Below are 25,109 nucleotides of genomic sequence, written 5' to 3'. Positions count from 1 at the left end.
TTTTTTTTTTTTTTTTTTTTTCTTTGGTCAGACAGATTTTTCTATTTTATGATTTGTGGTATCAAATCGTCTCCAATTAACATCAACAATAGATATGAATGGTGGAGAACCAGGTATGATTTGTGGTTTAGACTTTAAAATTTTTTAATCCGGTCTAGGTCGGTCCGGCTTGTATTGAAACCAGGCTTAATTTTAATTTTCTAAACCAGTCTTGACCTAACCAGACAAATAATAATACAAAGAAGAAGAAGAAGAAGAGTGGCACAAATCGAGAGACTCCGTTCATCTCCGGTGGTAAGTTTCTCATCTTCTCTCCGGCGGTTTGGGCTGGTTTCGTTGGATTTATGTCTAAATATTCCAAATTTCTTCAACCGGGTAATTTTATCATCTATGCTGTGAATGATCTTTATATTGTTTACTTCCGACTTGCGATTAAAAAATTCGTACATTTGCAGTTTTCGTTATGTTTATATCTCAAAGATGTAATCTTTTTAGTGATTTAGCTTCCGTTGCATCTTTTGTGTTCCTTAGATTTTGATTTGCTTAGCTTTTTAGCCTTAACGAATTCAGAATTTAGAGGTTTTAGGGTTTCTTATTTTCTAAAGATCTGTACTTTTTGCTGGGCTCTTATCTTACTTGATTCCTATTGAACTTGAAATCTCTATATTGATTTGATGATGTATTCTTGGGTGTGAGCAGTTTAACATGGATAACATTGTGGACTCATTGAACAAAGCTTACGAGAAATTTGTTCTTGCCTCGGCTAGTGTTATGGAGTCTAAAGAGAGTGCAGGAGGGCAAAAAGCATCTCTCACTGATGCTGCCTTGGAGAATTTCAAGGAGAAATGGGAACTGTTCCGTGTGGCTTGTGATCAAGCAGAGGAGTTGGTGGAGTCAGTGAAGCAGAGGATTGGATCTGAGTGTTTAGTTGATGAGGCTACTGGTTTAACTACTGCATCAGGAGGAGGCCAACCAGCGGCGGCTACTGGTGCTGCCACTAGTCTCCCGCCCATTAGTGCAGTAAGGCTTGAACAGATGAGTAGAGCTGTTCGATGGCTTGTTCTTGAGCTTCAACGTGGCTCTGGTGTAGCTCCTGGCTCGGTGCATTCCTCCTCTACTGGGTTTGATACTAGATTCGCTGAAGACTCGACTCAATAATAGTGTGTATCTCTGCCTACACACACACACACACCTTTATAACTTCGAAACAACGCTTACAACCTCAGCTTCATTACTCCTTGGTCAAGAGTGGCCAGATATATCTTCTGTTACATAATGTGATTGAAGTATTGAACCAAGCAAGTAGCAAACACTTGGGTTTTGATTTTAGTTGTTCTGATTCCTCATATGTTATGTTTTTTTAGTTGTTTTAAAAACAAAACAAAAAAATGCCTAATTTTGTTTTCTTGTACGTACAGACATTAATGTTGTTTTTCTATATTGGGTTAATCTAATCAGCTTTTAGGTTATGTATTAACCATGATTATCACGAGTTTAAGAGACCCCCAAACGAGATTATGATAGCTATATAATTCACAGCAAAACCATGATAATTAAACGCAACAAAAAGAAAAAAAAAAATTGTCTCACTCACAACAAAACCGTGACGAGAGAAAAGGTTAGAAAACACTTAACTTGGTAGAGTTTGAACTCTCGACGTCTCAGACTCTCACGATACATCGTTTTGTTTAGTTTGCAGCATACTAGGTGCTAAAACAAAACGAATTCTGGCATCTGGGGTCTCTAGACTCTAAAAAGTGTGTCCCTTTTTCTCATGTCGGCGATCTTCTGTAATTCCGTTTCGTTTTCCTGAATTTTTCAGATATTATGGATTTGAATCAATCTATGCGGCTCCTGAGTTCTTGGATTGCTCAAGTAAGTTTTTTAGTTCCTTAATTACGAGGCTTTAGTTCATTAGTGAGCAAGAACAGTCTTTTTGATGTCTACAGCCTCTTTTATATCATTATCTATGTAAAATTAGTGATGCGCTTTGAGTTTTGATTCTTCAAGCCATTGTTTCGTTTCTGACTGAGGATTCATGTTTATTTGGGTGTCCAATTTTTTTCCACAGATTGGTGTTTTAGGTCTTGATTTGCTATGGCGTTTCATACACCTTGTTGTGAGCTTGTGCTACATTGTCTCTGGTATCATTGAAGCAGTTGAAAGCTATGCCATATCGTTAGGATTGAATAAAAAGTACAGTTCCATCAATATTGAGAAACTCCGGTGTCTAGCTGTTGTGGTGGACATTGAAGAAGCTAGAGATGTTTCCAAGGTTATTGAGCTTCTGCAATGGCTAAGAACCATTGGGGTGAAACAAGTTGGTCTATTTGACTCCCAAGGTAGATGCTTTAGCTAATTGTCTCAATTGTTTTTCGTTTATCAATACAAATATGATTGCTAAAGTTTGCTTCTTTAGGTTTATTGAAGAAATCCAAAGATTTGATCCTTGGAACCGTCCCAGGTTCAGTGTTGTCAGAGGTATAATAATCTCATAGCTTCATTTAGCTCATGAATCACATCTTTAGCTTCTCTCTAGCTTCTCGAGATATAAAGGACTTGATAGATAGGAAAAGAAATGTACATATTGATATTACTATAGCATGAAAGTATCTGCAAGTGATGTCACTTTGATTTTTTCCATGAGCTTCAGATTTTAACTTTACCTTCTCAATGTATTTTTGTTCTCCTTTCTCAGGAGATTGGTGAAAAGGATTCTTCCCCTGACCAAAACCCCCTGGCATTAGAATTTATTTCATCTTCTGACAACAAAGAAGCTGTTATGAAAGCAGCAAACATACTTCTTCAGGACCACTTGAAATCTAGTCGTCCCGAGAACGATAAAGGGGAAAACTTTTTTACAGAGACTCATTTGAACGAAGCACTAAGAGTTGTTGGTTTGTGTTGCCGATCTCAAATGGAATTCAAGTCTCTTTCTAAGAAACTAATGATTTAAAATCTGGCAGGTGAGAATGTACATGCACCCGATCTGTTGCTTGTTTATGGACCTATAAGGAGCCACCTCGGCTTTCCTGCTTGGAGACTTCGATACACTGAGATAGTGTATGTACGTTTTACTCTTTTCTCTTATATCTTTAGAGCTAAGTCTCATAAGAATTTGTCTTTCTTGGTATATGTTTCTTGACAGACATATGGGATCTTTGAATTACATGAGATATGGTTCCCTTTTGAAGGCAATTCACAAGTTCACAGGTGTACACCAAAACTACGGTAAGTCTTTCATCTCCTACTATTTCACATGTGTGTGTGCGCACAAGTATATATAGAGTGAGAGAGACTACAGAAGATCAGTTCACAGTTCTTTAGACACTAAAGTTTCTACCTTCCACTTGGATTGAGTCGCCCACTAATTATATTCTGGTGTTTAACTGGGATGTTTTCGGTTTTTCTTGACAGGAACTTAACGGTGATGAGAGAGCAGAGAGTTTCAGAGATCAATTTTTGGTTTGTGATTTCCACAGTTATCTAAAGGAGACATTATTGGAGAGCTATTTGATTCAGTGCTGCCGCAGTTGTTGCCAATTTGTTCAAATTGTGTTATTACGGTTCTATGTTACATACACTCGGTACCCAAACAATATATGCCTTGGCATTGTATAGGATTTTTAAGTTTTCAACTGAATGAATAGTAACAAGGCTGGTTTTTCATAAAGTTCCGGTATGCTTAATTATCTTGGGTAACAAAAATAAAACATAAGAAGATTTCAGACTGTTTCAGAGCCAACTAAAAATGCAGCCTAGTTTTTTGTTTAGTAGACTGTAAACCAAAAAAAAAAAAAAAAACTGGTTTATACACAAATTTCAGTTACAAGTGTTCATATTCAAATGAAATTGGAAGCTTTAACATTGCAATGAGCTATCTCTGTGCATTGTCATGCTGCTTCAGTATTCTGTTTCCAATAGACCATCAATAAGCCCAAACTCAAGAGCCTGCATAAGAAAACAACCGAGAAATATCATATGTGAAACATCATGAGGAACATAACAAACAAACAAAAAAAGACAAGTCCATGAGCCATGGCTAGTCACTGGTTTTGAACCAAGGCCTCTCTATTCCTAACTACCACTGAGCCATAGCTCGATAGAAGGAATTCAAGTTAATATATTAGATTTGATTGGTAATATTAACTTAACCATGAGATCAGCGGCAAATTACCTCAGATGCGGATAAGAAACGATCTCTTTCGGTGTATTGCTGCACTTTTTCAAGAGGTTGTCCAGTGAAAGCTGCATACATCAGGTCAATTTTCTGCAAGTAGAGACAACCAAAGAGATCAATCAGATCAACTATTCAAAGTTTAGCTCCAGAGACTCGCTCGATCTGTCATATTCTTACAGAAAGAAGCATAAGGATAAAAGAGAGAGACTTACTTGTCGTGCTTCGATGGCTTCATTCACTTGTCTCCTCACGTCCTCCACATGTCCCTGCAAAATTATGTTAGCAAGAAAACAACCAAGTTCATACGCATATATGACTCTAACTAAAATGGTTTTAACAAGAAGATTGAAGAGCCATACTCCACATCCAGTTTGCGGTTGATGTATCATGACCCGAGTATTAGGCATTGCATAGCGCATTCCTTTTTCACCTCCAGCAAGAAGAAGTGCTCCTTGGCTTGCAGCTACTCCAAACGCTACCGTTCCAACTTTAGGCTTGATCTAAAAACCATTTTCGAGCAAATTCAGTAGGTTAATATACCAAAGTTTCTAGGTGATAAACACGTTATTACAGGAACAAAACTTACCCAAGACATACAGTCATAAATTGCTAAGACGGAGTAGGTGCTGCCACCAGGACAATTTAAGTACATCTGTAACAAAGATTACTTCTACTAAGTAAATATGAGATTTTACTTATATTGAAAAGTGACTGGGAAAAAAAGAGAGCTTTTGACTAACCAGGATGTCGGATTTATCATCAATAGATGCGAGAGTTACAAGCTGAGATATAACTCGCTGAGCCACCTGTGCGTTAATTGGTTGTCCGATGAAGATTATGCGGTTGCGGAATAACACAGAAGAAAGGTCTAAAGGCCCTCCAGGGGTCATCACTGAAGGCATTACAGGCGGGTTTCCTTTTTTCGCCTCAATCACTCCAAATCTAAACATTGCAACACAGAAACAAAATCAGTTGAACACTGAAAAGAGAGGTTGAGCTAAATAACAACTAACATACAACCATATACTCTAATAGTGGCATGTACCAAGAACTCTAGCAATCAATCTACCTTAGAGAAACACATAGAACTGGATAGTAAAAGAGCTAAAAGACTTAAAGAGTGCCGTAGAAACATGAACGGCAGAGTGAGCTATTGCAATTTCAATGGTGAAAACGTAAACTTTGACAGAATGGCGCATTCATAACTAGAGGGATAACAGAAATAGAGATGACCTTGGATCCTTGTTGTCAAGCTTTATTGGTGACCCAGAAACATTACTCGAAAGTCCTGAATCAAACACAACCCAATATTAGACACAAATCACTAGTAGCGGCAAACAACTCAGTGCCAACATTGAGAAGAACCTAAACACCCCCAAATGCTTTAAAGTTACCAGCTTTCAATGAATCTCCATACGGACTCGGCAGAGCTGAAACTATCCGTCTAATGGGATTCCTACACATTGGGTCATGGAATCAAATTCTTAATCGAAGCTGAAGCATAATCATGTGAAGAGTGTGATTGCGTTATCATAAAAGGTGATACCTTTGATTGTGAGATAGATACGAAGTGGGTTTAGGGTTCCGAGTTCGAGAAGAAAAGGAAAGACCGAGAGGAGGTGAAATTGCCAAACCCGCCATTACCAGAGCTCAGCTTTCTTGAGTTTTTTCTTTTTTCTTTGTTCAAAGAATCAAAAAGACGATTTTTTTGGTTTTCCGGGTTCAGGCGTGGATAGAAGATGACAGAGGACGGCAAGACTCAAGATTACTGTTTGGACACGAACTTTAACTGAGCCCAACCAAGGTACAAACAGAGCAACAGGTCCAAGAGGCTCTGCCTGAGTCAGAAGGTTTTTAAACGCCCAAAATAATACTACTATATAAATAATTTGATTAATTTCAGGAAACAACACCAATTCGCTAAACAAACGAAAAAGAGTACTTTGTGAGAAAATGAACTTTTGTGCACCATTACGAGAACCATTAGTTATTGTTTGACCACAATACTTATTTCTCCGTATAATACATTACTCAAAATTAATTAGCTTGTTTTGCATTGACTATTTTTTTTTTATACAAATATATTTCTGTTCTCATAGGAATCCCATTAATTTAAATATAAATTCATGCACCTTATCTTTGTACTGTTGAATTGTGTAAAGATCAGATTTTGAATGAAAAGTTCAAGATTTAGTCATTTGTTGTCAAACAAAGATTTAGGATTTTATATAATAAGAATATGATTCAGCTTGACCACAAGTCCACAGCATTTATTTCTCCGTATAATACATTACTCCAAATTAATTAACCTGTTTTGCATTGACTGATATATTTATTATAAAAGTATATTTCTGTTTTCATATGAATCTCATTATTTTAAATATAAATTCATGCATCTTATCTTTGTCCTGTTGAATTGTGTAAAGATCAGGTTTTGAGAAAAAAAAAATCGAGATTTAGTCATTTATTGCCAAACAAAGATTTAGGATATTCAATCTAAATAAGTATTTTAAACCATATGGTCTTGAATGTCGAGAAAAGTAATTAACTCTATTAAGTACTCACCTGCCCAAAAAAAATTATGAATGCAATTGTACATGCGTTTGACTCTTGTCCAAGATAATTTCGAAACTTACTTCTTATTCAACTCTCTCATTAGTGTCATTATAACGGTCGCCGGGAAAATCATGGCAAAGTCATCGCCGACAAATATTCCGGCCACTACGATAGAGGATTATGCTCATAGTCCCGTCCACTACGCCGTCGTTGTAGGGGATCACGCCGGTTTGACTCGTCTAGTTTCGTCATTGCCTAAACTAACCGAACCGGAACAAATCCACACCGAGTCCGACACAGTAAACCAAGAGCGAGTTGCGGAGCGAATCTCCTCCGTTCTAGACCGCCGTGACGTTCCTTTCCGAGAGACGCCTCTCCATCTAGCGGTGCGTCTCGGCGACGTTTTCGCCGCGAAGACGATCGCTTCCGCCGGAGCTGATGTCACGCTCCAGAGCGCCTCCGGTTGGAATTCTGTGCACGAGGCTTTGTGTCGTCGGAACTCAGAGATCACGGAGGCTGTTCTCCGGAACCACCACCGTTCGGCGTGGTGCAAATGGAGACGGAGGCTTCCTCATCTGATCTCCGTGCTCAGCCGCATGAGAGACTTCTACATGGAGATATCGTTTCACTTCGAGAGCTCCGTGATTCCCTTCGTCGGAAAAATCGCTCCTTCCGACACATACAAGATCTGGAAACGCGGCGGAGACTTACGCGCCGATACTTCTTTAGCAGGGTTCGACGGTTTCAAGATCCTCCGCGCGAACCAGAGCTTTCTCTTTCTTAGTGACGGAGACGAGTTTCTTGACGTGTCTCCTGGTACGTTGCTTGTGTTGAACAGAGACAATAAGACGATCTTGAACGCTTTCGAAAACGCTAAAGATCCGATTAGCGATAGCGATATAGCTGGCATTTGCGGTCAGTCTAGCGTGTACCGTCCAGGGATGGATGTTACTAAAGCTAAGCTCGTTGAGGTTACAAATTGGCGAAGGCAAGAGAAGATTGAAACCGTTGGAGAATGGAAAGCTAAAGCTTACGATATCGAAAACGTTAGTTTCAGTTTCAAATCGAGGAAAGTGGAAACAGAGTTGGACGAGAATCATCGGAGGAGTGTTACAGAGCCTTTACGGCAGCAGAGCCGGCGTTTTAACGTTGAGGAGTCTCGGGCGTCACGGGGGAGGAGGTCGGTTTCTTTACCGGAAGCGGCGATTCCGGTGGCTTCTTCTTCTGCGGAACGGATCAAAGAAAAAGAGTTTGTGAAGAGTTTGAGTCCTTTGGTTTGGTTGACGGATCAGTTTCCTTTGAAAACAGAGGAGCTGCTTCCGTTGCTTGATGTTCTAGCCAACCATGTCAAGGCTGTTCGGAGAATGCGTGAGCTGCTTACCACGAAGTTCCCGGCGGGAACTTTTCCGGTCAAGGTATAATTAAGGGCATTCTTGGGCATGACTCGTTATTTTTAGTTTCGTTGTTTTTTTTTGCTATCGTCGTAACTCAAAATTATTTTTAAAGCGTTTTGCATGATAAATTTATGAACCTTCTATCTGACGTGTCGTAATTTCATTGGTTGGGTGTTTAAAGTGATGTGACAACATCACAAATTCGGAGGAATAAACTGTACCGGTTTCGGTTTAGTTTTTGCTTTCAGATTTCAGATTTTATCTGGTTAATTAATAATGGTATTCCAATTTATTTGGTTTAGTTTGGTTCCGTTTTGAGTTTCGGTATCTATACTATACTGTAAGTCCTAAAAAGGTGGAGTTTGAAATCGTTTTTTTTTTTTGTGATCAGATCAACAGAGTTTGGTTTATATTATGGATTTTTGCGAAACCAACAAAATAAATCCAAAACCGGTTTAGATATTGCTTTTCACATATAATAGTTTGTATTTTCATCTCTTGGTTTTTTACTTTTTTAGTTGTCCATACCGGTGATACCAACAGTGAAGGTAGTCATGACATTCACCAAGTTCGTGCCTCTTCAGCCGTTGGATGAGTTCCACACACCGCTCTCAAGTTCAAAACATCTTTCAGCTGCAATGGAAGACCAACACGACGTGGATGATGACGAAAAATCCGACGACACAAGAATCTCAGCTTCACGTCCATCGTTTTCAGCGCCTTCTTGGTTGAGACTTAACATCAATGCCATCGGCAAGAGCTCACGGCGGCGTTTGAAGGAAGAAGAGCAAATGGTGGATCCATTCACAATACCAACAGGATATAAATGGACTAGCAACTCAGATAATTCAGGTAATTCTAAATTTTAGTGATCTATTATGTAACTATACTAAATTTGTTAATATGTTTTGATCACATTTCATAACAATGGGGTAATATGTCTCATGCAATTTTTCATTTTGTAGGTAAGAAAATGCAACTATCATGTGGATGTGCTAAAGTAAGTTTTCCAATGAAATAAATATCTTGGGACCATGTATGTACCTAGCTAGTGGTTTGTAATAATATTTCCATTTATGCTATTATTCGTGTTTAGTATTGGCATAATACATAAGTTTTGAAGTAAAGAGTAATGTGCAAAATATTTTTAATGAGCCAATAGTTTAGGCGCTAGATCATTTACAATCATATGTAATTTTGTTGTTGTTGTAAAAATCACTCATGACTTTTGGTGATGATCCACATTTACACAATTTAGGGGATACAAATATTCGTGATGATCTTGTTTAGACGGTGGAAGTAGTTCGATAGATTATTCGCTGATCAATAGTTATAAATTAATTAGGTTGGATGAACGTTCAGTTGTTCCAACTATATTTAATGACAAGACAGATTTGTTGAATAATAGCTCCTTGACACCAATTTGTTGTCTTTATAATCTCTGTTTCCATCATCATATCTTACCATTGGTTTATATGAAGTAGTCTTTAAATTCCTTCCTTGGCGATGTTAAGTAGAAACTAGAACGTAACAAAGTTATAGTCTTGTGGAGTAAAATGATTAAACACAAAAAAAAAAAAAAAAAATTCTTTCATAGGGTTGGCTAGGTGTTTTTTTAGATCATTGTCCGTTTCTTCTGCTTCATTTTTGGTTTTGTTTGTTTGTTTAAAAACTAAAGTTGAAAGATTCCAAAACAACGTTTGCTTTGCAAGTTGGAAACGAACTAACTTGAGTTGGCAAGTCCATTCAACGACAACCCAAATAATCATATTTAAACATTTTATATCAAAAGTAATAAAAACTTTAGATAAGACGACAACCAAAATATATAGTATAGTTACATTTACATTAGAAACACAAGATTTGACAACCCATCCACTCACTATTAGTCGTCTTTCTCCACATTTCCACTTATTTTGCTCATCTAAAATTGTTTTTTCTCTTTTTACCAAGAAGAGCTCCAAGAATCAGAGTCAAGGTATATGTTTGGTTATGTAGCATAACTTCTGCTTATATATTCATAGATGGTTTGATCACAGTTAATTATATGTTTTGTTATATATATAGGGCACATAAGATATTGGGATAACTACAAAATGGCGAGTGAAGCACCGAGTTGGGCTGATCAATGGGGGACCGGAGGAATTGGGGTGATGACGACGGAGGAGACAGCCAACAGCAAAAAAGACGTCGCGGGAAAAAAGTCCGGTAAGACTAAAGCAGGGTTTAATAAAGCCAAGATTGTTGTATTTATTGGTGTCAACTGGATGAAGAATCTTGTGCAGCGGAAGAAGAAGGACTCTATTTCTTCATAACTATAAAACGTGCTTCTGATTCTTCTTTTTTTATTTTTTTTACAATGTCTCAATCTTCTATACTAGTTTTTTAAATTCCTTAAAATGGTATTTTGGAGCTTCAGTGGTGCATCCCACGAATGAATGAAGATTTTGAGATTTAATCAACGTTCACAAAATTATACTGTCTGATGAATCGCAAAGTCACTTTATAATCCCTACTACTTCTTGTTCCGAATTATTGTTATTAGTGAATTAGTTAACCTAAGTGTTACAAATGAGACACGTATCATGACATAACAAAATTACAATTCTTTACGGATTCGACACATTCTCTTGGTTGTCAAAAGGAAAAAAAAAAACCACTCTTAATTTATAGTTCAGATGGTTGTATCAGATGATATCTTTTCAGCAAAGTCAATTATTTCTTAAGTATAGTTTTCGAATATATTTTGTTGCAAGATCTTGCAATGAAAATTTATAAACAACTCTTAAATATAAAGTTGATCACTCTATTATTGATAGGAAATCATCGAAAATTAGGACAATTATTCTATGTATGCATTTTACTTTGTAATCTATTAAAAACTTTGGAGATGTAAAAGTTGGCAAAACGAATATTTAGAAATAAGTTTTGAGACATGAGAAACAGACTCCGGTATAAGATCACTTTCATGATTTTTTTTTTGAAAGACGACGATTCATATGTTTTATGTTTTTCTAATAGGTACATAAAACATATCTTTACATTTTTTTAAGGATATATTAAAGAAATGATAGTAACTTAACAAGAAAAGAAATAAATAGGGAGGGAGAATATTTGGAAAGTTGAGCCATATTAATTTCGAAATTCAAATGTATATTGGGAGTGGCACAACCCCACCAACATGCTTGCTCTCTCTTACAAACCTCATAAATACTAAATTGAAAGCTCGTGGGAACCTTGTTCGCTTGTTCCTTTGATTAATCGTCGTTATCTACCATATAACACACACACACACACACCAAGTTACCAATATACAAAAACCCTATAAAAAAAACAAAGAAGGTGTAAACATCGGAAACAAATACATAACTATCCGAAGTTCTTCAAGAAAACAACAAAAGCAAAAACTTGTTCTTCAAAATTCATTTGAGATTATATTTGCTAATTATTGATATCATCGATTATATATAAACAAATATCAGTATTATCTTTTGAAAAAGAGTTTTTTTTATATAGAAAACAAATTCAAATTTAATAAACCAACCTCCTTTTTGGTATGGGGTTGTTGGTCTAATTTAATGCTTGTCGCTTGCCTTGCCTCTCTTTTCAACCATCTTCGTATTTATATCTTCTTCTTCACTATGCACACCCATGAACTTTGCTAATAGCCGCAATTCTATTTCTCTTCTTTGTTTCTTCTTCTAACTATTAATTGGTTTTTGACGTCTCTGAGATTATCATACGGTAAGAGTTTCTCAAGGATCCCAATGGTTCTCTCCGGTAAGTTAACATTTTTTAGTGTCCATACTCATAACTAGCTATTGTTACTTTTTTGTTTTGTTTCTTGGTTTTCTGGAGCTAACTGGAGTTAACAATCGAACGAGAGTGGTTTTATGAGAGGTAACGCGAGATATTAGTGCGGTTCAATCAAATAGTCGTCCTCTTAACTTATGGAGATCGGTGTTGTTCGATTGAGCCGTGCCAATATCACGCGGTTAACCAAAATCGCAAAGATGGTTTATCATATCCCGAACCCTAACCTTAAAGGTATGTATCATTATTTTTTTATTGGTTTCATTTCTGAATAATATTCCTTTGAATCACTATTTTAAAAAATATTATGTTTTTTACTCTACAGGCTTCGAAGGAACAAGCAACACACAACCCAAAATCCAAGTACAACTGCGATTTGCACTTCTATTTTTAGGAAGTATTTAAGGAATTATTAGTAAAAAATATATCGTAACATGCTAAGAGAGTAAATGTACTAGCTAAAATGTAAAAAAAAATCGTTTTTTAGTATCATGATGATATTTCAAAATACAATAAGTATTTACTTTGTAATTATCTGTACCTTTTTGTCTTAAATAAATGTGTGTATATGCTTCTTGTTGTTAATCTCACGAAAACTAGGAAGTCTGTCTTCTGGACTTGGTCTCTCAATAATGTTAAAATCCAAGAATTTCCATAAAATCGTTCCACATTTCCGGAAGTATGTTTGTGAGACAAACAACACATACTGTATTATATTATTTCTAGTTTAGTGAAAAATAAACATGTCCTTTTCTTGTTTCCCCGACGATGTCAATTAAACATTAGAGAATAGGAGAATTACAAACTACGTGAACAAAACAAGAGAGTCGTATTGAAAATGTGAAAATCTGATTTCATGACTTCAAAAAAAAAAGCCAGAAATCTGATCGAAATTAAATATAAAATAAATCGAATCGAATAGAAAAACTTAGGAGTTTTGAGCCTTCTTATACCAAGCCATTATCAACACAAAATATGATTTAGAAAAGCACAAAAGGAGTCCAATAACGATTTAATGAGGATGCAAAAACAAAAGGACATGTGGAATTTAATAGAAAAGCACAACAATAAGGACTCTCTGTCTGTCATAGGACAAACCAAATGTGACCAACACATTATTTCTTTGTCTCTCATTAAACTACTTCACTAACTATTTTTTGCATACCATTTATTTATTTTCTGACCAAAACCCTACTAACTGTATAACCCCACCCCCACCCAAAAATAAAAAAAATAGTATAGTCTTGAATTATTTTCACTCCTTTTTTTTTTCCTTCAAAAAATTAGCTTACTGGAATTATAAACTCCAACTTAATTAATATTAGCAAGTTTACCCATTAAGAAATTTTGTTTTCAGGAAGTTAACGTCCATAACGCATTTTGAGGTTCCCCACAACGTTCGTGAACGTCTGCCATCCTCTCGGCCGACCGACAGATTCCGCTGCATTTCCAGTCAAACGACGCAGCACAAACACTGCCCATCACTGCTTTTAGTTCACAATCTGCGTTTTCAAAAACCATAGAAGTTTTGATTAATAAAAAAGTCTATCATGTAAATATAATGATAAAATTTTACATGAGAATCCTAAATTCTGTTGTAAATCAACTTATAGTAAGACCGGTAACATCTATGGACTAAACCAAACCAAACCAAATCAAACCAGGATTAATGTTAAGGTCTTTTACCATGAGGAGAAGTACTGCAACAGAGTTTTTTCTCATCAACATGTTCTACATTCAGTCCGATGAACCAAGATCCCAACGAAACATCCTCATTCGCATACTTGTGCAGTAAATCCCTTATTCCAACGTAAGAAAATGAGATCTTTAGATTTGGTTTGCATTTAACCGCTAATACCATGTTAGGAAAAAAAAAACTTACTGGTTTATCAATATGTAAGTAGCTAGATCTTTAGATATGGCGTAAAACTGTCCCGTGGCATGGCGGAAATACTTGTTCCCTACCTCTCCAAACTTCCAATACTCCGGTTCATGGTACTTCACACTCCTGTTTTTTTAGCCACAAATATAAAAAATTCCGGAAAGATTTGCTGTTTTTACGCTGCTTAAGTACCTATACAAATGCTCACCTTAGAAGGTATATATAGGTAGTTTTTTTTTAACTTACTTTCTGGCTAGGACGGGGCCGGACTTCATGCAACCAACATAAACCCGAGGCTTGTTTCTGTGTGTGGCTAAAGTCGTCTTGAGAGTGGCTGCAAAAAAAAAAAAAAAAACAGATCAAGGCTTCAATACAAAATGGATGATTGATATAAGATAAAAAGTGAAATAAGTTTGATATTTTTATTACCAAGATTTACATGAACGTCATCATCAACTTTAATGTAGAATTCAGAATCCCACAAGGAAACAGCGGTAGCGAAAAACGTCTTTGTCTTGGCGGATAACTCCATGTAACCCTCAATATGTTCCTGTTTTGTTTATCTTAAATTGTTGAATAAAAGTAGCAAAACACACACAAAAGTTTGTAATCATCTCGCACAAGTTCATAATACCAGTCTCAAGAAATCTCCATGTATTTTCTCTTCTGCTTCAATAGCTTTATCAAGAATTCCACGAGACAACACACTGCAATCAGAACATTTCCAAGAATACATAAAAATGTCGGTATAATTGCTTTTATGTTTTTCACTACAGAACATGACTTCTTTATTGTACCTGTGTCCTATAACAAAGCGAACAATGATGCCTTTCTCTTCTTCAAGTTTCTTAAGCTTCTCTCCTGAATGATAGTTTATAAACCGAAAAAAGTTACAGTTTATGGTTAATTTACACAAGAAATCAAGAAACCAGAAACAGCCTCCTTACCTTGTGGCATCCATGTTGACCGGACCGAGTCACGTCTCTTACGACTACTAAAGGCCGTGTTAATACCGATAACCATGAAGTACTTTCTTTTCTTGGCTTCATTGGAAATGTTGAAATTCCCGGACAGTGACTCGCGTTCGGCTCTAGCAGCTACTAACTTCATCTCTAAATTTGATATGGATTTATCTAAGATCCTGCATATTTACATTCATCATCACCTAAACAAATATACTATAACAATTGTTCATTAATACATCTGGTAAAGTTTCCAAATGTTTTACCCGATAGTGTTGTTATCATAGTCCAAAACCTGCTAAGAACACAAGATTAAACAGTGTATCATCGAAATTGCCAGGTGATTGATGATGCAAAACCGTAAAAATCTTACATTCTTTCTATAACAATTACTGGAACTTAAGCTTAGTTTGGATAGTCTTGATATGCCTCTAGCTCCAGGTACATTCCACATCCTGATATAATGATGATCATTATCCCATAATCAAGCACAAATCTTTAACTCCACAAGATAAAAAAGAAACACAAAACAGAACTAAAATGCAGATCAAGTCAACATATTTCGTAGTGATACATAGTTTTGCAACAAAGAGATACAGTTACAACGTGACACCATCTGATCAAATCAGCCCAAGATATAGTTTTGTTTTCTTAATTCTTCACAAAAGCTACAAGGGATACAGATAGACCGACAAAACTCAAAGCTTAAAAAGCATGTCTCTTCACCGACAAAACTCTAAGCTTCAAAAATCTACTTAATTAAGAGAAACAAAAGAAGATTTTAGTCCCAAGAAGATGAAATTAGTAGTAACAAATTAGAAAATACCCAAATGATTAAAATTCCAGAAGACGAAGAAGAAAAAAGCTAGAATCAGACATGAACAGTGAGATACCCAAAATTCAAACACAATCATGTAGTAATAGATTTACCTGTTAGTGAAGAACATTCCAAGGCAAAAACTTGCGAGGCACAAGAGAAATACAGAGTTTCTATAAATTACATTTCTTGGAGTAAAATAGTAATCTCCTCTGTTCTTCAAAGACATTAGGAGTTGGCTTCTTGTGGATTCAAAATCCGTGAAAGCCAAAAAAAAAAAAAAAAGAAAGAAAGGGTCAATGCAAAATCAAAGATTTGTTTAATTTGGAGTCAAAAAGATTCAAGCTTTTTTTGTTTTCTTTTCTTGGTGGGTCTATTTTACAGTTCTTTTATGCACTCTCACACTCTCTCTCTCCGCATGAAGAAAGAACAAAACATACACCTGTTGTTTCACTTTATTTTATAACTTAAGAAATGGGTAACGTTTGGAAAATACAATAATGACGTTTCTAATTATAGATTTTGGAGTTGTATATCAAAATACCAAAACTGATGATTTCTTTAGCCACTTACTAATAATGATAACTGCAGCTGCAGATCAAGTACCGGGTTGTATTGCACTTTGAACCGGTTCGGGTTTAGGAGTATGTAAATTTTGAGAAATATAATCAGTGTGTGTGTATAATAAAATTACAAAGCAGGATGCAAGAATCCATCCATAGTCCTAAACGTTCATTTAATGGCAATGGGAATGTAAAAGAAGAAGAAAGGATCAAACTCAGATCTTATTAGCTAATATCTGTACATACAAAGAGTATTTGATCATAAAGTTTCCTTTTTGTTTTTTTTGTCTCACTTGCGTGCGGAGTGATAGAGCTCAAGATACTCAAGTGCAGGACGGTTCCATGACCAGTCTTGTTCCATCACCGTCTTGCACAACGAGTTGAACCATTCTCTACCATCGTACCACGCCGATATCGCCCTGCAAACACACAAGAAACACCTGTTTGATAATGCTCGAATCAAAGAGAGTGTTAGTTTAGATTTTGGTAGTTTACCTATTGAGAGCATAATCCACACCAGGAGCATCAGCCCCGTCGAAGCTGAAGCCATTAGGTTCTAGAACTTGAGCTTCTGCCCTTTCTTTATCATGGTCAACATCAAAAACTGTGTCGTAAAGTCCTATTGGACAAAGATAAACCATTACCCTGAAGTCAGCTAGCTCTTGAGTGAAATAGGTAAAAGAAAGCTTTAAGATATCTAATCATAACCAAAAACAGTTACCTCCAGTTTTTCGAACGACAGGAACAGCACCGTATCTCATGGCTATGAGCTGCGTCAGGCCACACGGCTCAAATATCGACGGTACAAGAATAAAGTCAGCCCCTGCGTAAATCTGGAGGGTACATCACATACTTAGATCAATACCAAAAGCAAACTAAGGAACAAAAAAAACGAATAAAGGTTTGTTATTTTGTTCTACCAAATGGGAGAGAGGTTCATCATAGGTTAGAACAAGCCGAGCTCGGTCTCCATGAGAAGAATGCAATTGGTTTGCCAAGTTTACGAAATCATTCTGGATCCGAGGATCTGGAGCTGAACCTAACAACACAACCTGCTTTTAAGAAAACCGGTAAGGATTGTGTATTAAGTTCATGACAGGAATTTAATAAGGCGAGAAAAGAACCTGTCCATTCCGTTCCAAGGTACGCCAAATAGCGTGCTTGATCAAATGTATTCCTTTCTGGTGAGTTAAGCGTGTAACAATTCCTACTACCGGAAGGTCAGCATTCTTTAGTCCAAGCTTGTTTTGCAATTCTTGCTTCGCTGCTTTTTTGCCTTCTACTACGTTCTCTGGAGTATAAGGTACCTAAGAAGTAAGAACCACACAAAGTGTTCAAACATCACAAGAAATTTAAAGACGGGAAAGGAGAGGATGCAATGAAGCTTACGGGAAGGAAGTTATCGTTATATGGATCCCATATTTCTGGATCGATCCCGTTTATTATTCCGTGAAACTTGTATAAATGTGGAGAGATTACAGAGTTTCCAGCAACTTCCTTGGCATACGTTGGTGAAACCTAGTAGTGTTAAGAGTAGACCGAGTTCATGTTTGTTCTCAGCTTCTTCGGAGAAAAGGCACAAAGGATATTTCTGTGATAACAGATCTCTTAAAAGGAGTTTCAGGATTTACCGTTGTAGCTTTGTCTGCAAATGTCATTGCTTTACCAATCTCATTTGCTCCAAATTCCAAATTATGAATTGTGAAGACAACACGGGTTTTAATTAAACCGTAATGCGTGTAATGATCCTTAAATAACCATGAAACCGGAGCACTGGACCAGTCGTGGCAGTGAAGAATGTCCTGTAGATGGTGCGACCACGGGTAAGAGCAGCTAGTTAGAACAAAGTAGTAATATACTTTCTAATGAGAATTCTCCAAGAGAACGTGTAGACTCACTGGATGAAAACCTCCTTGGAGAAGAAATTCAAGAGCTGCGTGACAGAAGAAACCAAATCTTCCTGCATCATCTTTACAACCGTAAACACATCCTCGCTGAAACAATCTGCAATAGTCAAGCAACAACAACAACTACTTCTTCATGCCCTCAAGAGATGATGAATGAAATGTGACAAGAGCTTAAAGAGAAATATCCATAAATCTAACCCATTTTGTGGATCTAAAAAATAAACCGAAAGGCCTTCTACTTTTCCATGCCAAACTTTTATTTCGGTTCCTCCCCAGTGATAACTTCTGTTGAATTGCAAGTCCTTCACCTATTTTCAAAAACATTCAGGACGTAGGGAGAGATGCAGAAAAGAAAAGGGAAGTGAAAACGAAGAATATGAGAAGACATGGATCTTACAAAGTTGTGCTTTAAGCAATCATACTTTGGAAAAATGATATCCACATTATGGTTTAATTCTTGAACAGCGCGAGATAAACTAGTGACGACATCACCTAGGCCTCCAACCTGCACGTATTAAATACACATAAACCTGAATACAAATACAATGTTCTGAAGGCTATAAACCCCACATCTTACGGTTACCTTTGCGATGGGTGCCATTTCAACAGCAATATGAACAATGTGCAATGGTGGTTCCTTTGATACACCTCCCACGACTGGTAAATGGTAATCCAGACCATTTTTGTTATCAAATATTCCACCATCCTCTTTATCAGAGAACACAAAGTCCATCATGTAAGCATTCAATGGGACCTTAGCTGGAAAAAGAGAAAAATTAGTCACGTATTATGTGTAACAGGCTCTAGAATGGAAACCTGTTACAACTGTAATCGTACCTGTAGTCTTCACGTGTGAGCTTCCATCATCTGCTGCTTCCATTTTCTGAGGTGGCAAAGGACCCAAGCGATGAGTCCAACGATTAAAAGAGACTCTAAACCAAATTTCAGGCTTTCCATTCAGAACCGTGTTTGTAGGATTGTAGAAGACAGTAACAGGGTTTCCCGCTTGAATCTCTAGAGGCTCGGTGTAAACCACGTCTTTCTGGGATAGAAGAAACTTTTTAAGTGTTCTTTCCTTTGTTTTGGCTTTCAAGCGAGCTGTTTTTTCCATCTGCCAATAAGAAAAGATGGATGAAGAAATGTTTTCCAATGTAGTGAAGAAGATTTGACATGTATGCCAATATAACGTAAAGAGGATAAACTGTTCTTTCTTTTAAATGTACTGATCACTGACCTTGGCACGCATAGCTTCCTCTTTTAATCGCCTTTCCTCCTGAAGTTTCCTAAACATCAGATTTTCTTCCTCTAACCAGTACATCTCTTCTGGAGTTCTTCGAGGAACAAGTGCGTGGAAATCTTGGCGACTATTATTGTCATACAGAAACGCTCCTTTAGGCGGTCCATCAGCAAAGACCCAATCAATGACTAGAGCACCACTGGGCACTACGACTACATATTGAAATGAAAAAGATCAATAAAGCAAATGGCTGTGACTACAAAATCATATCAAAATGCAAGTTTGTTCAACAAGATATGAATGTTATACATACATACCTTCAGCGAACCACCAATCTCTGCTCTTTGGATCAGCCTTCAACTCAGCATCAACAAGCTTTTCAACAATAGATAATCCCTCAACCCAATTATTAAACCCTCCATGTAACCAGAGTTCCTTGGAATTAGCCAGAGGACCTGAGCTTTTATTGTAGTATAATTTGACTTTATCTTCAGCCTTAAAATCACTTGGCTCAATGTACCAAACATTCTCAGCTGAGATTACAGCTTTCTTAATAGCCGGTTGAAGCAGTTCACGTCTCTTCTGAGTCTCAGCCTTTGCTTGTGACCTATCAGCTTCAATTGCAGCCTTTCGAGCTTCAATTATTCTCTTCTCTTCTTTTTGCCTCTCCCTCTCAGCTTCTTCCTTGGCTAACTTCTCTTGCTCTCGCAATTTCTCTTCCAGAAGAAAATTCTCAAAGTCAACTTTATCCATCCCACCTTTTATCTCTACACAGAAATCTTTTGAGTCATTGTTGTCATATACACTTTGCCCATTGAAAAACACAAAATCCACCTTATAAGCTTCTTTGGGGATATGAAGGAGACATGACCACCAATCACCATGAATCCATGTCTTTTCCAATCTCCTCGTAAAAGACTTCCATCTCCAATCGTTGAACGCCCCCATGATCAAAGCATCGGGTTCATATTTCAGATTCGATAGATTCCTGTTGAGAAACACTTCTATGTCTTCATCAGGTTTCACAACAACGGGATACACAAACATTCTATTACCCCTCGCCAAATTTTCCTTAGCAAGCGCTTCTATTTCCTTCCTACGAAGATTCTCTCTCTCAATTTTTAACTTTTGTTCTAACAAATCATCATCCTCGGTTGTTTTCTTATCCAAACGGCCACTTCCATCTTTAATATCCAAGCTATCTGACACATTCTTCTCATCAAAAACAACAGAGCCTTGTTTCTGTACATCCGCTTTAGTTTCGGGCAACTTACTAACCCCTAAAACCTCATTTGTTACTGTGGAAGTGGCATTACTATCTTTTTCACCATTCTTCTTCTGAGTTCTTTTCTGAGCACTTCCTGCTGTTGTTGGCCGCCCAAAACCTCTGGGACCTGAGCTTTTTGGTCCTGAAGCTGCCATTCTTCCTTGCTTCTTCCTTGAAAAATCTTGGTTCAAGAAAATAAGAAACGCATCAAAAGGACTGAATCAGTAATCACAATGAAAAGTTATAAACCGTATGAACAGAGTCTTGATTCTTAACCTGCACTTGCCGTGATCTGATGCAGAAACCCATTTGATTTGTATTGACTTTCCAATGAAGCAAGCTGCAAAACCAAACACGTCGATGGTAAGACAAACTAATTCAATCACCTTCTCACAAGCTCTAAGCCACAACCAAGAATACATATACTCACACCAGAGGTAAACAAGCTAGATATAAAAGATGAGACATTTGCATTTGTCTAACTCTAAACCGTGAATCTTCAGATCGGACTCTTAAACATAAAAGCTCATTAGTCCCCAAAAATCTTGTCTCTAACTTGGTTTCAAAAGTTAAGGCTTTCAATGAGCTGATGATGGTACCAAGAAAAATTGAAAATTTCTAATAGATTAAGCTCTGGTCCTACAATACATCAAATTCGAAACGAGGTTTCTAACATGAGTATCCCAATCCAGAGACCCTACCAGAGTTGAATCCTCTAAAAAAAAGAGTACATTGATTCAATTAAGGATATCCTATTCTAAAAGACGATCCCACAGAGAGAAAAAAAAAAAGTAGAGAACAGTGTGCACTTCAATTTCCGATAAAGTAGAATCCAAAGTCACATCAGCGAAAAAGATGGAGTCGGGAAGAAGAAAAAGCAAAGAGCTTTACACTAGAATTAGAGCGAGGAAAAAACCCAAGAGAAGAAGTACTGATCTTGAGCCGACCCTTCTCCTGCAAAACCGCTCCGAGACTCGCCGGTCTCTGCATCTGCCAAGACACTTCCATAGCTGCCAAAGAAGAAGAAGAAGAAGAGAGAGATAGACTAAAGAAAGTGGCCGTGTACTTCCCTTCAGGTATATGCTTGCTTAGACGAGAGAGAGAGAGAGAGAGAATGTTTGTTGTTGAAGCAGCCCCAGCCCCCTCCCACTGCCTCACCACTCTTCTTAATCACTCAAGTCTGAAACTGATCTCCTTCATTATTTTATTCTTAATTTACAAAAATTCACTAAATTAATAGTCATTAGAATCCATGCGTTGATTTAGTAGTATAGTACTATTATAAAATTGAAAAACCTAAGGTGCTCTGATATGTTGACATCTAGCAAAATTACAACAGAAGATTTTATACAAATCGCAGTCTCTCACACGCGGCCATTCATTCATTTTTTAACTTGTAGCATTCATAACGGAGATACTATACATTATTCGTCTGCTTCTCAGGTAATATTCCTTACGGTGTCTAAGCAACATAGCATCAATCTGGACGGTTGTTAATTCATAAGCAATCAAACTTGGTTAGTAACGTAAATGTAAATCAGTAAATGTATGTGGTCTTCTTCATCTTTTTTTTTCTTCTAAATACAAAAGCTCGTGACAACGAAATCGTCTCGCCGGTGCGTAACCGTCACGTGTCAGACAATCTCCTATTTACAAGTCCACGTCAGGACTAGGCACGATCCTGTTTCCAACACTGACCGTTGATTACAAGAATCCTCCAAGGCTCCCCACGTGTACGAACAAGAATACAGCCTCCACAAGAAAACCCTCCGATTGATTCAGTAGTTTAGTTTGCTACGGCCTAGGATTATCTCCAATAAGAAGTGGATGAACAATAGATCGGTATATATGTTCATGAGGTGTAACTCCTTGAAGAATCATGTTATCATGAAGCTCAATGACTTCTTTTTGACCGAGATTCTTACTAAACGAGGTGATCAAAGTTGCATATGTTATAGGATCCGGAGCAACACCTCTCTGAATCATAATCTTCAAGACCTCTTTCGCTTTCTCGTAACAACCAAACTTGCATAAGTGATTGATCAAGATGTTGCAAGTCACCAGACTGACCAACTTCTCACCGTCCTGCGTCTGCATTTGAGATAAGATGTTGACAGCTTCTTCCAGATTCCCGGTTTTGAGAGACTCGTTCAACAGCGTGTTGTAAGTTACAGCGTCTTTGCTTACCATAGCGTTCACAACCGCTTCTGCTGCACCAGCTAATCCTCTTTTGCTTAATCCATTCACAATTGAATTGTAAATCACAAGATTCGGAGTTTTCTTCATTTTGATCATACCATCATATATATCGATAGCTCTTTCCAACTTCCCTTCCTTTAGGTAACCATCAATCAAAGTACCAAACGTAATCACATCAAGAACCATACCACGAACCAACATATTTCCCAGAATCTGATCAGCACACGCCAGCTTTTTATCCTTTACCAAATGGTGCAAAAGCGTATTGTGACAAACTACATCTTCCATAAGTTTCTTCTCTGAAATCTGTCTCTGAAACTCAACAGCTTCCTTTACATATCCGTTTTTGCATAAACCTCTGACAACAATGGCATGAGTAAACTTATCAATTTGCATCTTTTTACTGATCATATCACGCAACACCCTCATTGCTCCTTCAGTATCACCTTCCATAAACAGCCAATAAACAATAGAGTTACAAATAACAGTATTAGCCACAAGTCCCTTACTTGTCATCTCATCACACAACCTTAAAGCTTCATCAGAACTTCCAGCTCTACCATACGCATCAACTAAAGCTCCATAAGTTCTTTCATTGCAACCAACACCTGAATCAACCATATCACCACGGATTCTTTCCGCCAAATCCAATCTCCCCACCTTGCAAAACCCATTGATAACCGAATTGTACGTCACAGCATTAGGTGAGACAAAGAATCCAGACATCACTCCCATCTTCCCTAAGAGCTGCAAAGCAAATCCCATATCCCCAGCCTTACAAGCTCCATCAATCATCATATTAAAACTAACAACATTAGGCCAAACCCCACACTTGAGCATCCGGTAAAACACTGATAACGCTTCAAGCAACTTATTCTCCTTACAAAACGAATAAATGACAAGATTAAAAGTATTCACATTCTCAACATACCCTAAAGAACCCAACTCCTTGTAAACCTTCCAAAACCAATCAATCTCATTCAAATTCAATAAACAACCCATAAAATTATTCAAGGCATGAACAGAAATCCAAAAACCCTCTGCTCTCGTCTTCTCAATCACTTCATAAGCTCCTTCAGGATCACTATTCTGTGTACAAGCCCTAACTAACGAATCAAACACATCAATACTCGAACCACAAGCTTTGTAACTTCGAATCAAACCCGACAAAACATGTAAAGGACTCAACTTTTCACCTTCCACAGACATCAAATCCACCATAATCGACAAAGCATCATCGAATCTTCTCGATTCCACCAGCAAATGAATCATCACACAAGAAGCTTCGAAACGATTCTCAGACTTAGCAACATTATTATTACCTAAAACCCAGTTGTAGAACTCTAGAGCTAGCTTCGGTGAGCTTCGAAACTCGCGAAGAACTCGACTTATCAACGGATTTGTGAGATTTGAGGAGAATTGATGAAGAGTGTTCCATCTTCTCTGTTTTAAATTCAAACAGAGAGCACTAAAGAGAATGTCTTCAGGCTCAGGATTCGAGAACTTCTTAGCGACGTGGAAGAAACGTACAAGGAAGCTCGTTCTTCTGGAGAAAACGTGAGCTAACATACGTTACCAGAAACAAAGTAATCAGATTACGATATCACGCTACTAAACCCTATTTGCAAAAACCCTAATTCTAGGTAGAGTTCTTTAAACGTAGAATTCGAAGGCATGATCTTCCGATAGATGAGCCTCGATACAGGGCGCTTGAAACTTCGTGATGAATAACTCCGGCGACGGCGACGGCGGCTGTGTAAGTTTTTAGTTGCAGAGAGAAAGATGAGAAACGGTACAAATAAAAAGACGACGAGGTTAAATACTTAACCAGATTACCGATTTAGAAATAACCGAAATGGTTTGGTGGTTCACAAAAAAACTTGGAACATTGAGGCTTAGATACAAAAAAAAAAAAAAAAAAAAAAAAAAAAAAAACTGTATTTTGATTAATATCTTTGTAGCCCGTTTGCTTCCGCATATTTTCTGATTAATTTATACTGAATATAAAAATTATAATTAATTAAGCTACCGCTCTATCTTATTTAACTTTTTGATTTATTTTTTTTTCCTCCGATATTCTAAACTCATTTCAAACTCATTTTTATGCGCTAATGGAGACCCAAGTCTTTTGTCCTAAAGTCAACAAGGTTCGGACAAGGACAAAAGAGTCGACCGGTTTGGTACTTTGGTTAGTATAATTAATATATATATACTAATATTTTAATCAACTCAATAAAGGGGGGGGCAAGGAAAAAGAAAACCTTATATTTATTTTCTTAACTGTCTGTATGATATTATCTTCCTTTTTTTTTCTTTTTTCTTTATCGTATAT

The 25,109-nt window shown here is 37.2% G+C and overlaps 7 protein-coding genes and 1 long non-coding RNA gene across 15 annotated transcripts; 4 read left to right on the top strand and 4 right to left on the bottom strand.

Moving 5' to 3' along the window:
• The first annotated feature begins 162 nt into the window (after positions 1–162).
• Positions 163–1,469, top strand: LOC104739825 (mediator of RNA polymerase II transcription subunit 32). Of its 2 annotated transcripts, none has more exons than XM_019236343.2 (2): positions 163–294; positions 700–1,469. In XM_019236343.2, the coding sequence occupies exon 2, from the start codon at positions 706–708 to the stop codon at positions 1,156–1,158; it is 453 nt and encodes a 150-aa protein (XP_019091888.2). In that variant the 5' UTR covers positions 163–294; positions 700–705; the 3' UTR covers positions 1,159–1,469. The 2 variants fall into 2 exon arrangements, with proteins under 2 accessions (XP_019091888.2, XP_019091887.2); XM_019236342.2 differs by having other exon boundaries at positions 209–375.
• Positions 1,470–1,547: 78 nt separating this feature from the next.
• On the top strand, positions 1,548–3,673 carry LOC104739824 (uncharacterized). 2 transcript variants are annotated; one of them, XM_087484810.1, is made up of 8 exons: positions 1,548–1,618; positions 1,823–1,875; positions 2,072–2,342; positions 2,420–2,481; positions 2,699–2,897; positions 2,967–3,063; positions 3,149–3,231; positions 3,418–3,673. In XM_087484810.1, the coding sequence occupies exons 2-8, from the start codon at positions 1,828–1,830 to the stop codon at positions 3,423–3,425; spliced, it is 768 nt and encodes a 255-aa protein (XP_087340936.1). In that variant the 5' UTR covers positions 1,548–1,618; positions 1,823–1,827; the 3' UTR covers positions 3,426–3,673. The 2 variants fall into 2 exon arrangements, with proteins under 2 accessions (XP_087340936.1, XP_010458582.1); XM_010460280.3 differs by lacking the exon at positions 1,548–1,618 and having other exon boundaries at positions 1,656–1,875.
• Positions 3,663–6,091, bottom strand: LOC104739823 (ATP-dependent Clp protease proteolytic subunit 6, chloroplastic). The gene is made up of 9 exons (XM_010460279.3): positions 5,727–6,091; positions 5,575–5,636; positions 5,414–5,468; positions 4,921–5,122; positions 4,767–4,832; positions 4,540–4,680; positions 4,393–4,446; positions 4,178–4,270; positions 3,663–3,951 (listed from the first exon to the last, which is right to left on the bottom strand). Exons 1-9 carry the CDS (start codon positions 5,819–5,821, stop codon positions 3,904–3,906), a joined length of 816 nt encoding a protein of 271 aa, XP_010458581.1. The 5' UTR covers positions 5,822–6,091; the 3' UTR covers positions 3,663–3,903.
• Positions 6,092–6,686: 595 nt separating this feature from the next.
• Positions 6,687–10,603, top strand: LOC104739822 (uncharacterized). Of its 3 annotated transcripts, XM_087482962.1 has the most exons (4): positions 6,718–8,151; positions 8,649–8,982; positions 10,073–10,102; positions 10,198–10,603. In XM_087482962.1, the coding sequence occupies exons 1-4, from the start codon at positions 6,766–6,768 to the stop codon at positions 10,443–10,445; spliced, it is 1,998 nt and encodes a 665-aa protein (XP_087339088.1). In that variant the 5' UTR covers positions 6,718–6,765; the 3' UTR covers positions 10,446–10,603. The 3 variants fall into 3 exon arrangements, with proteins under 3 accessions (XP_087339086.1, XP_087339088.1, XP_087339087.1); XM_087482960.1 differs by lacking the exons at positions 10,073–10,102; positions 10,198–10,603 and adding an exon at positions 9,096–9,272 and having other exon boundaries at positions 6,687–8,151; XM_087482961.1 differs by lacking the exons at positions 6,718–8,151; positions 8,649–8,982 and having other exon boundaries at positions 9,809–10,108.
• A 1,165-nt stretch (positions 10,604–11,768) lies between these two features.
• Positions 11,769–12,528, top strand: LOC104739821 (uncharacterized). Its single transcript, XR_015580190.1, has 2 exons — positions 11,769–12,177; positions 12,269–12,528. It is a non-coding gene; the product is annotated as an uncharacterized LOC104739821 (long non-coding RNA).
• A 394-nt stretch (positions 12,529–12,922) lies between these two features.
• On the bottom strand, positions 12,923–16,106 carry LOC104739820 (putative beta-1,3-galactosyltransferase 1). Of its 4 annotated transcripts, none has more exons than XR_015580189.1 (11): positions 15,718–16,106; positions 15,161–15,242; positions 15,054–15,082; positions 14,773–14,966; positions 14,623–14,686; positions 14,460–14,532; positions 14,255–14,375; positions 14,034–14,159; positions 13,826–13,951; positions 13,630–13,742; positions 12,923–13,445 (listed from the first exon to the last, which is right to left on the bottom strand). XR_015580189.1 is itself a non-coding variant. In XM_087484809.1 (11 exons), the coding sequence occupies exons 1-11, from the start codon at positions 15,831–15,833 to the stop codon at positions 13,297–13,299; spliced, it is 1,155 nt and encodes a 384-aa protein (XP_087340935.1). In that variant the 5' UTR covers positions 15,834–16,106; the 3' UTR covers positions 12,923–13,296. The 4 variants fall into 4 exon arrangements, 2 of the variants coding, with proteins under 2 accessions (XP_087340935.1, XP_087340934.1); XR_015580188.1 differs by having other exon boundaries at positions 15,054–15,085; positions 15,718–16,035; XM_087484809.1 differs by having other exon boundaries at positions 14,072–14,159.
• A 135-nt stretch (positions 16,107–16,241) lies between these two features.
• LOC104739819 (starch synthase 3, chloroplastic/amyloplastic) lies at positions 16,242–21,958 on the bottom strand. Its single transcript, XM_010460277.3, has 16 exons — positions 21,470–21,958; positions 20,855–20,918; positions 19,629–20,759; positions 19,309–19,523; positions 18,912–19,185; positions 18,658–18,833; positions 18,472–18,579; positions 18,273–18,382; positions 18,066–18,171; positions 17,799–17,969; positions 17,557–17,685; positions 17,292–17,474; positions 17,088–17,219; positions 16,889–17,000; positions 16,663–16,786; positions 16,242–16,586 (listed from the first exon to the last, which is right to left on the bottom strand). Exons 1-16 carry the CDS (start codon positions 21,584–21,586, stop codon positions 16,457–16,459), a joined length of 3,282 nt encoding a protein of 1,093 aa, XP_010458579.1. The 5' UTR covers positions 21,587–21,958; the 3' UTR covers positions 16,242–16,456.
• LOC104743231 (uncharacterized) lies at positions 21,758–24,704 on the bottom strand. Its single transcript, XM_010464338.3, has one exon. The coding sequence runs from the start codon at positions 24,344–24,346 to the stop codon at positions 22,373–22,375; it is 1,974 nt and encodes a 657-aa protein (XP_010462640.2). The 5' UTR covers positions 24,347–24,704; the 3' UTR covers positions 21,758–22,372.
• Between the last annotated feature and the right edge of the window lie 405 nt (positions 24,705–25,109).

This window comes from Camelina sativa, chromosome 14, assembly GCF_030686135.1.
Source record: "Camelina sativa cultivar CO46 ecotype springtype chromosome 14, ASM3068613v1".
NCBI lineage: Eukaryota > Viridiplantae > Streptophyta > Magnoliopsida > Brassicales > Brassicaceae > Camelina > Camelina sativa.
The sequence above is the reverse complement of the archived record's forward strand: the minus strand, read 5'-3'. Positions and strand labels throughout refer to the sequence as shown.

Bases quoted from the DNA above. Each gene is read 5' to 3' on its own strand.
- LOC104739824 (XM_087484810.1), top strand. From the start codon at position 1,828: ATGGATTTGAATCAATCTATGCGGCTCCTGAGTTCTTGGATTGCTCAA. The intron at 1,876-2,071 runs GTAAGTTTTTTA...TTTTTTCCACAG, and splicing joins TGAGTTCTTGGATTGCTCAA to ATTGGTGTTTTAGGTCTTGA. The intron at 2,898-2,966 runs GTTTGTGTTGCC...AAAATCTGGCAG, and splicing joins CGAAGCACTAAGAGTTGTTG to GTGAGAATGTACATGCACCC.
- LOC104739823 (XM_010460279.3), bottom strand. From the start codon at position 5,821: ATGGCGGGTTTGGCAATTTCACCTCCTCTCGGTCTTTCCTTTTCTTCT. The intron at 4,833-4,920 runs GTTAGTCAAAAG...TCTTTGTTACAG, and splicing joins ATGATAAATCCGACATCCTG to ATGTACTTAAATTGTCCTGG. The intron at 4,447-4,539 runs GTATGGCTCTTC...ATAATTTTGCAG, and splicing joins AACCGCAAACTGGATGTGGA to GGACATGTGGAGGACGTGAG.
- LOC104739820 (XM_087484808.1), bottom strand. From the start codon at position 15,833: ATGTCTTTGAAGAACAGAGGAGATTACTATTTTACTCCAAGAAATGTA. The intron at 15,086-15,160 runs GTAAGATTTTTA...TTGTGTTCTTAG, and splicing joins GTAATTGTTATAGAAAGAAT to CAGGTTTTGGACTATGATAA. The intron at 13,952-14,071 runs GTAAGTTAAAAA...CTAAAAAAACAG, and splicing joins GGCCCCGTCCTAGCCAGAAA to GAGTGTGAAGTACCATGAAC.
- LOC104743231 (XM_010464338.3), bottom strand. From the start codon at position 24,346: ATGTTAGCTCACGTTTTCTCCAGAAGAACGAGCTTCCTTGTACGTTTC.
- LOC104739825 (XM_019236343.2), top strand. From the start codon at position 706: ATGGATAACATTGTGGACTCATTGAACAAAGCTTACGAGAAATTTGTT.
- LOC104739819 (XM_010460277.3), bottom strand. From the start codon at position 21,586: ATGGAAGTGTCTTGGCAGATGCAGAGACCGGCGAGTCTCGGAGCGGTT. The intron at 17,970-18,065 runs GTGAGTCTACAC...CACCATCTACAG, and splicing joins TCCAAGGAGGTTTTCATCCA to GACATTCTTCACTGCCACGA. The intron at 17,475-17,556 runs GTAAGCTTCATT...CTTACTTCTTAG, and splicing joins ATAACGATAACTTCCTTCCC to GTACCTTATACTCCAGAGAA.
- LOC104739822 (XM_087482962.1), top strand. From the start codon at position 6,766: ATGCAATTGTACATGCGTTTGACTCTTGTCCAAGATAATTTCGAAACT. The intron at 8,152-8,648 runs GTATAATTAAGG...TTACTTTTTTAG, and splicing joins CGGGAACTTTTCCGGTCAAG to TTGTCCATACCGGTGATACC. The intron at 10,103-10,197 runs GTCAAGGTATAT...TTATATATATAG, and splicing joins GAAGAGCTCCAAGAATCAGA to GGCACATAAGATATTGGGAT.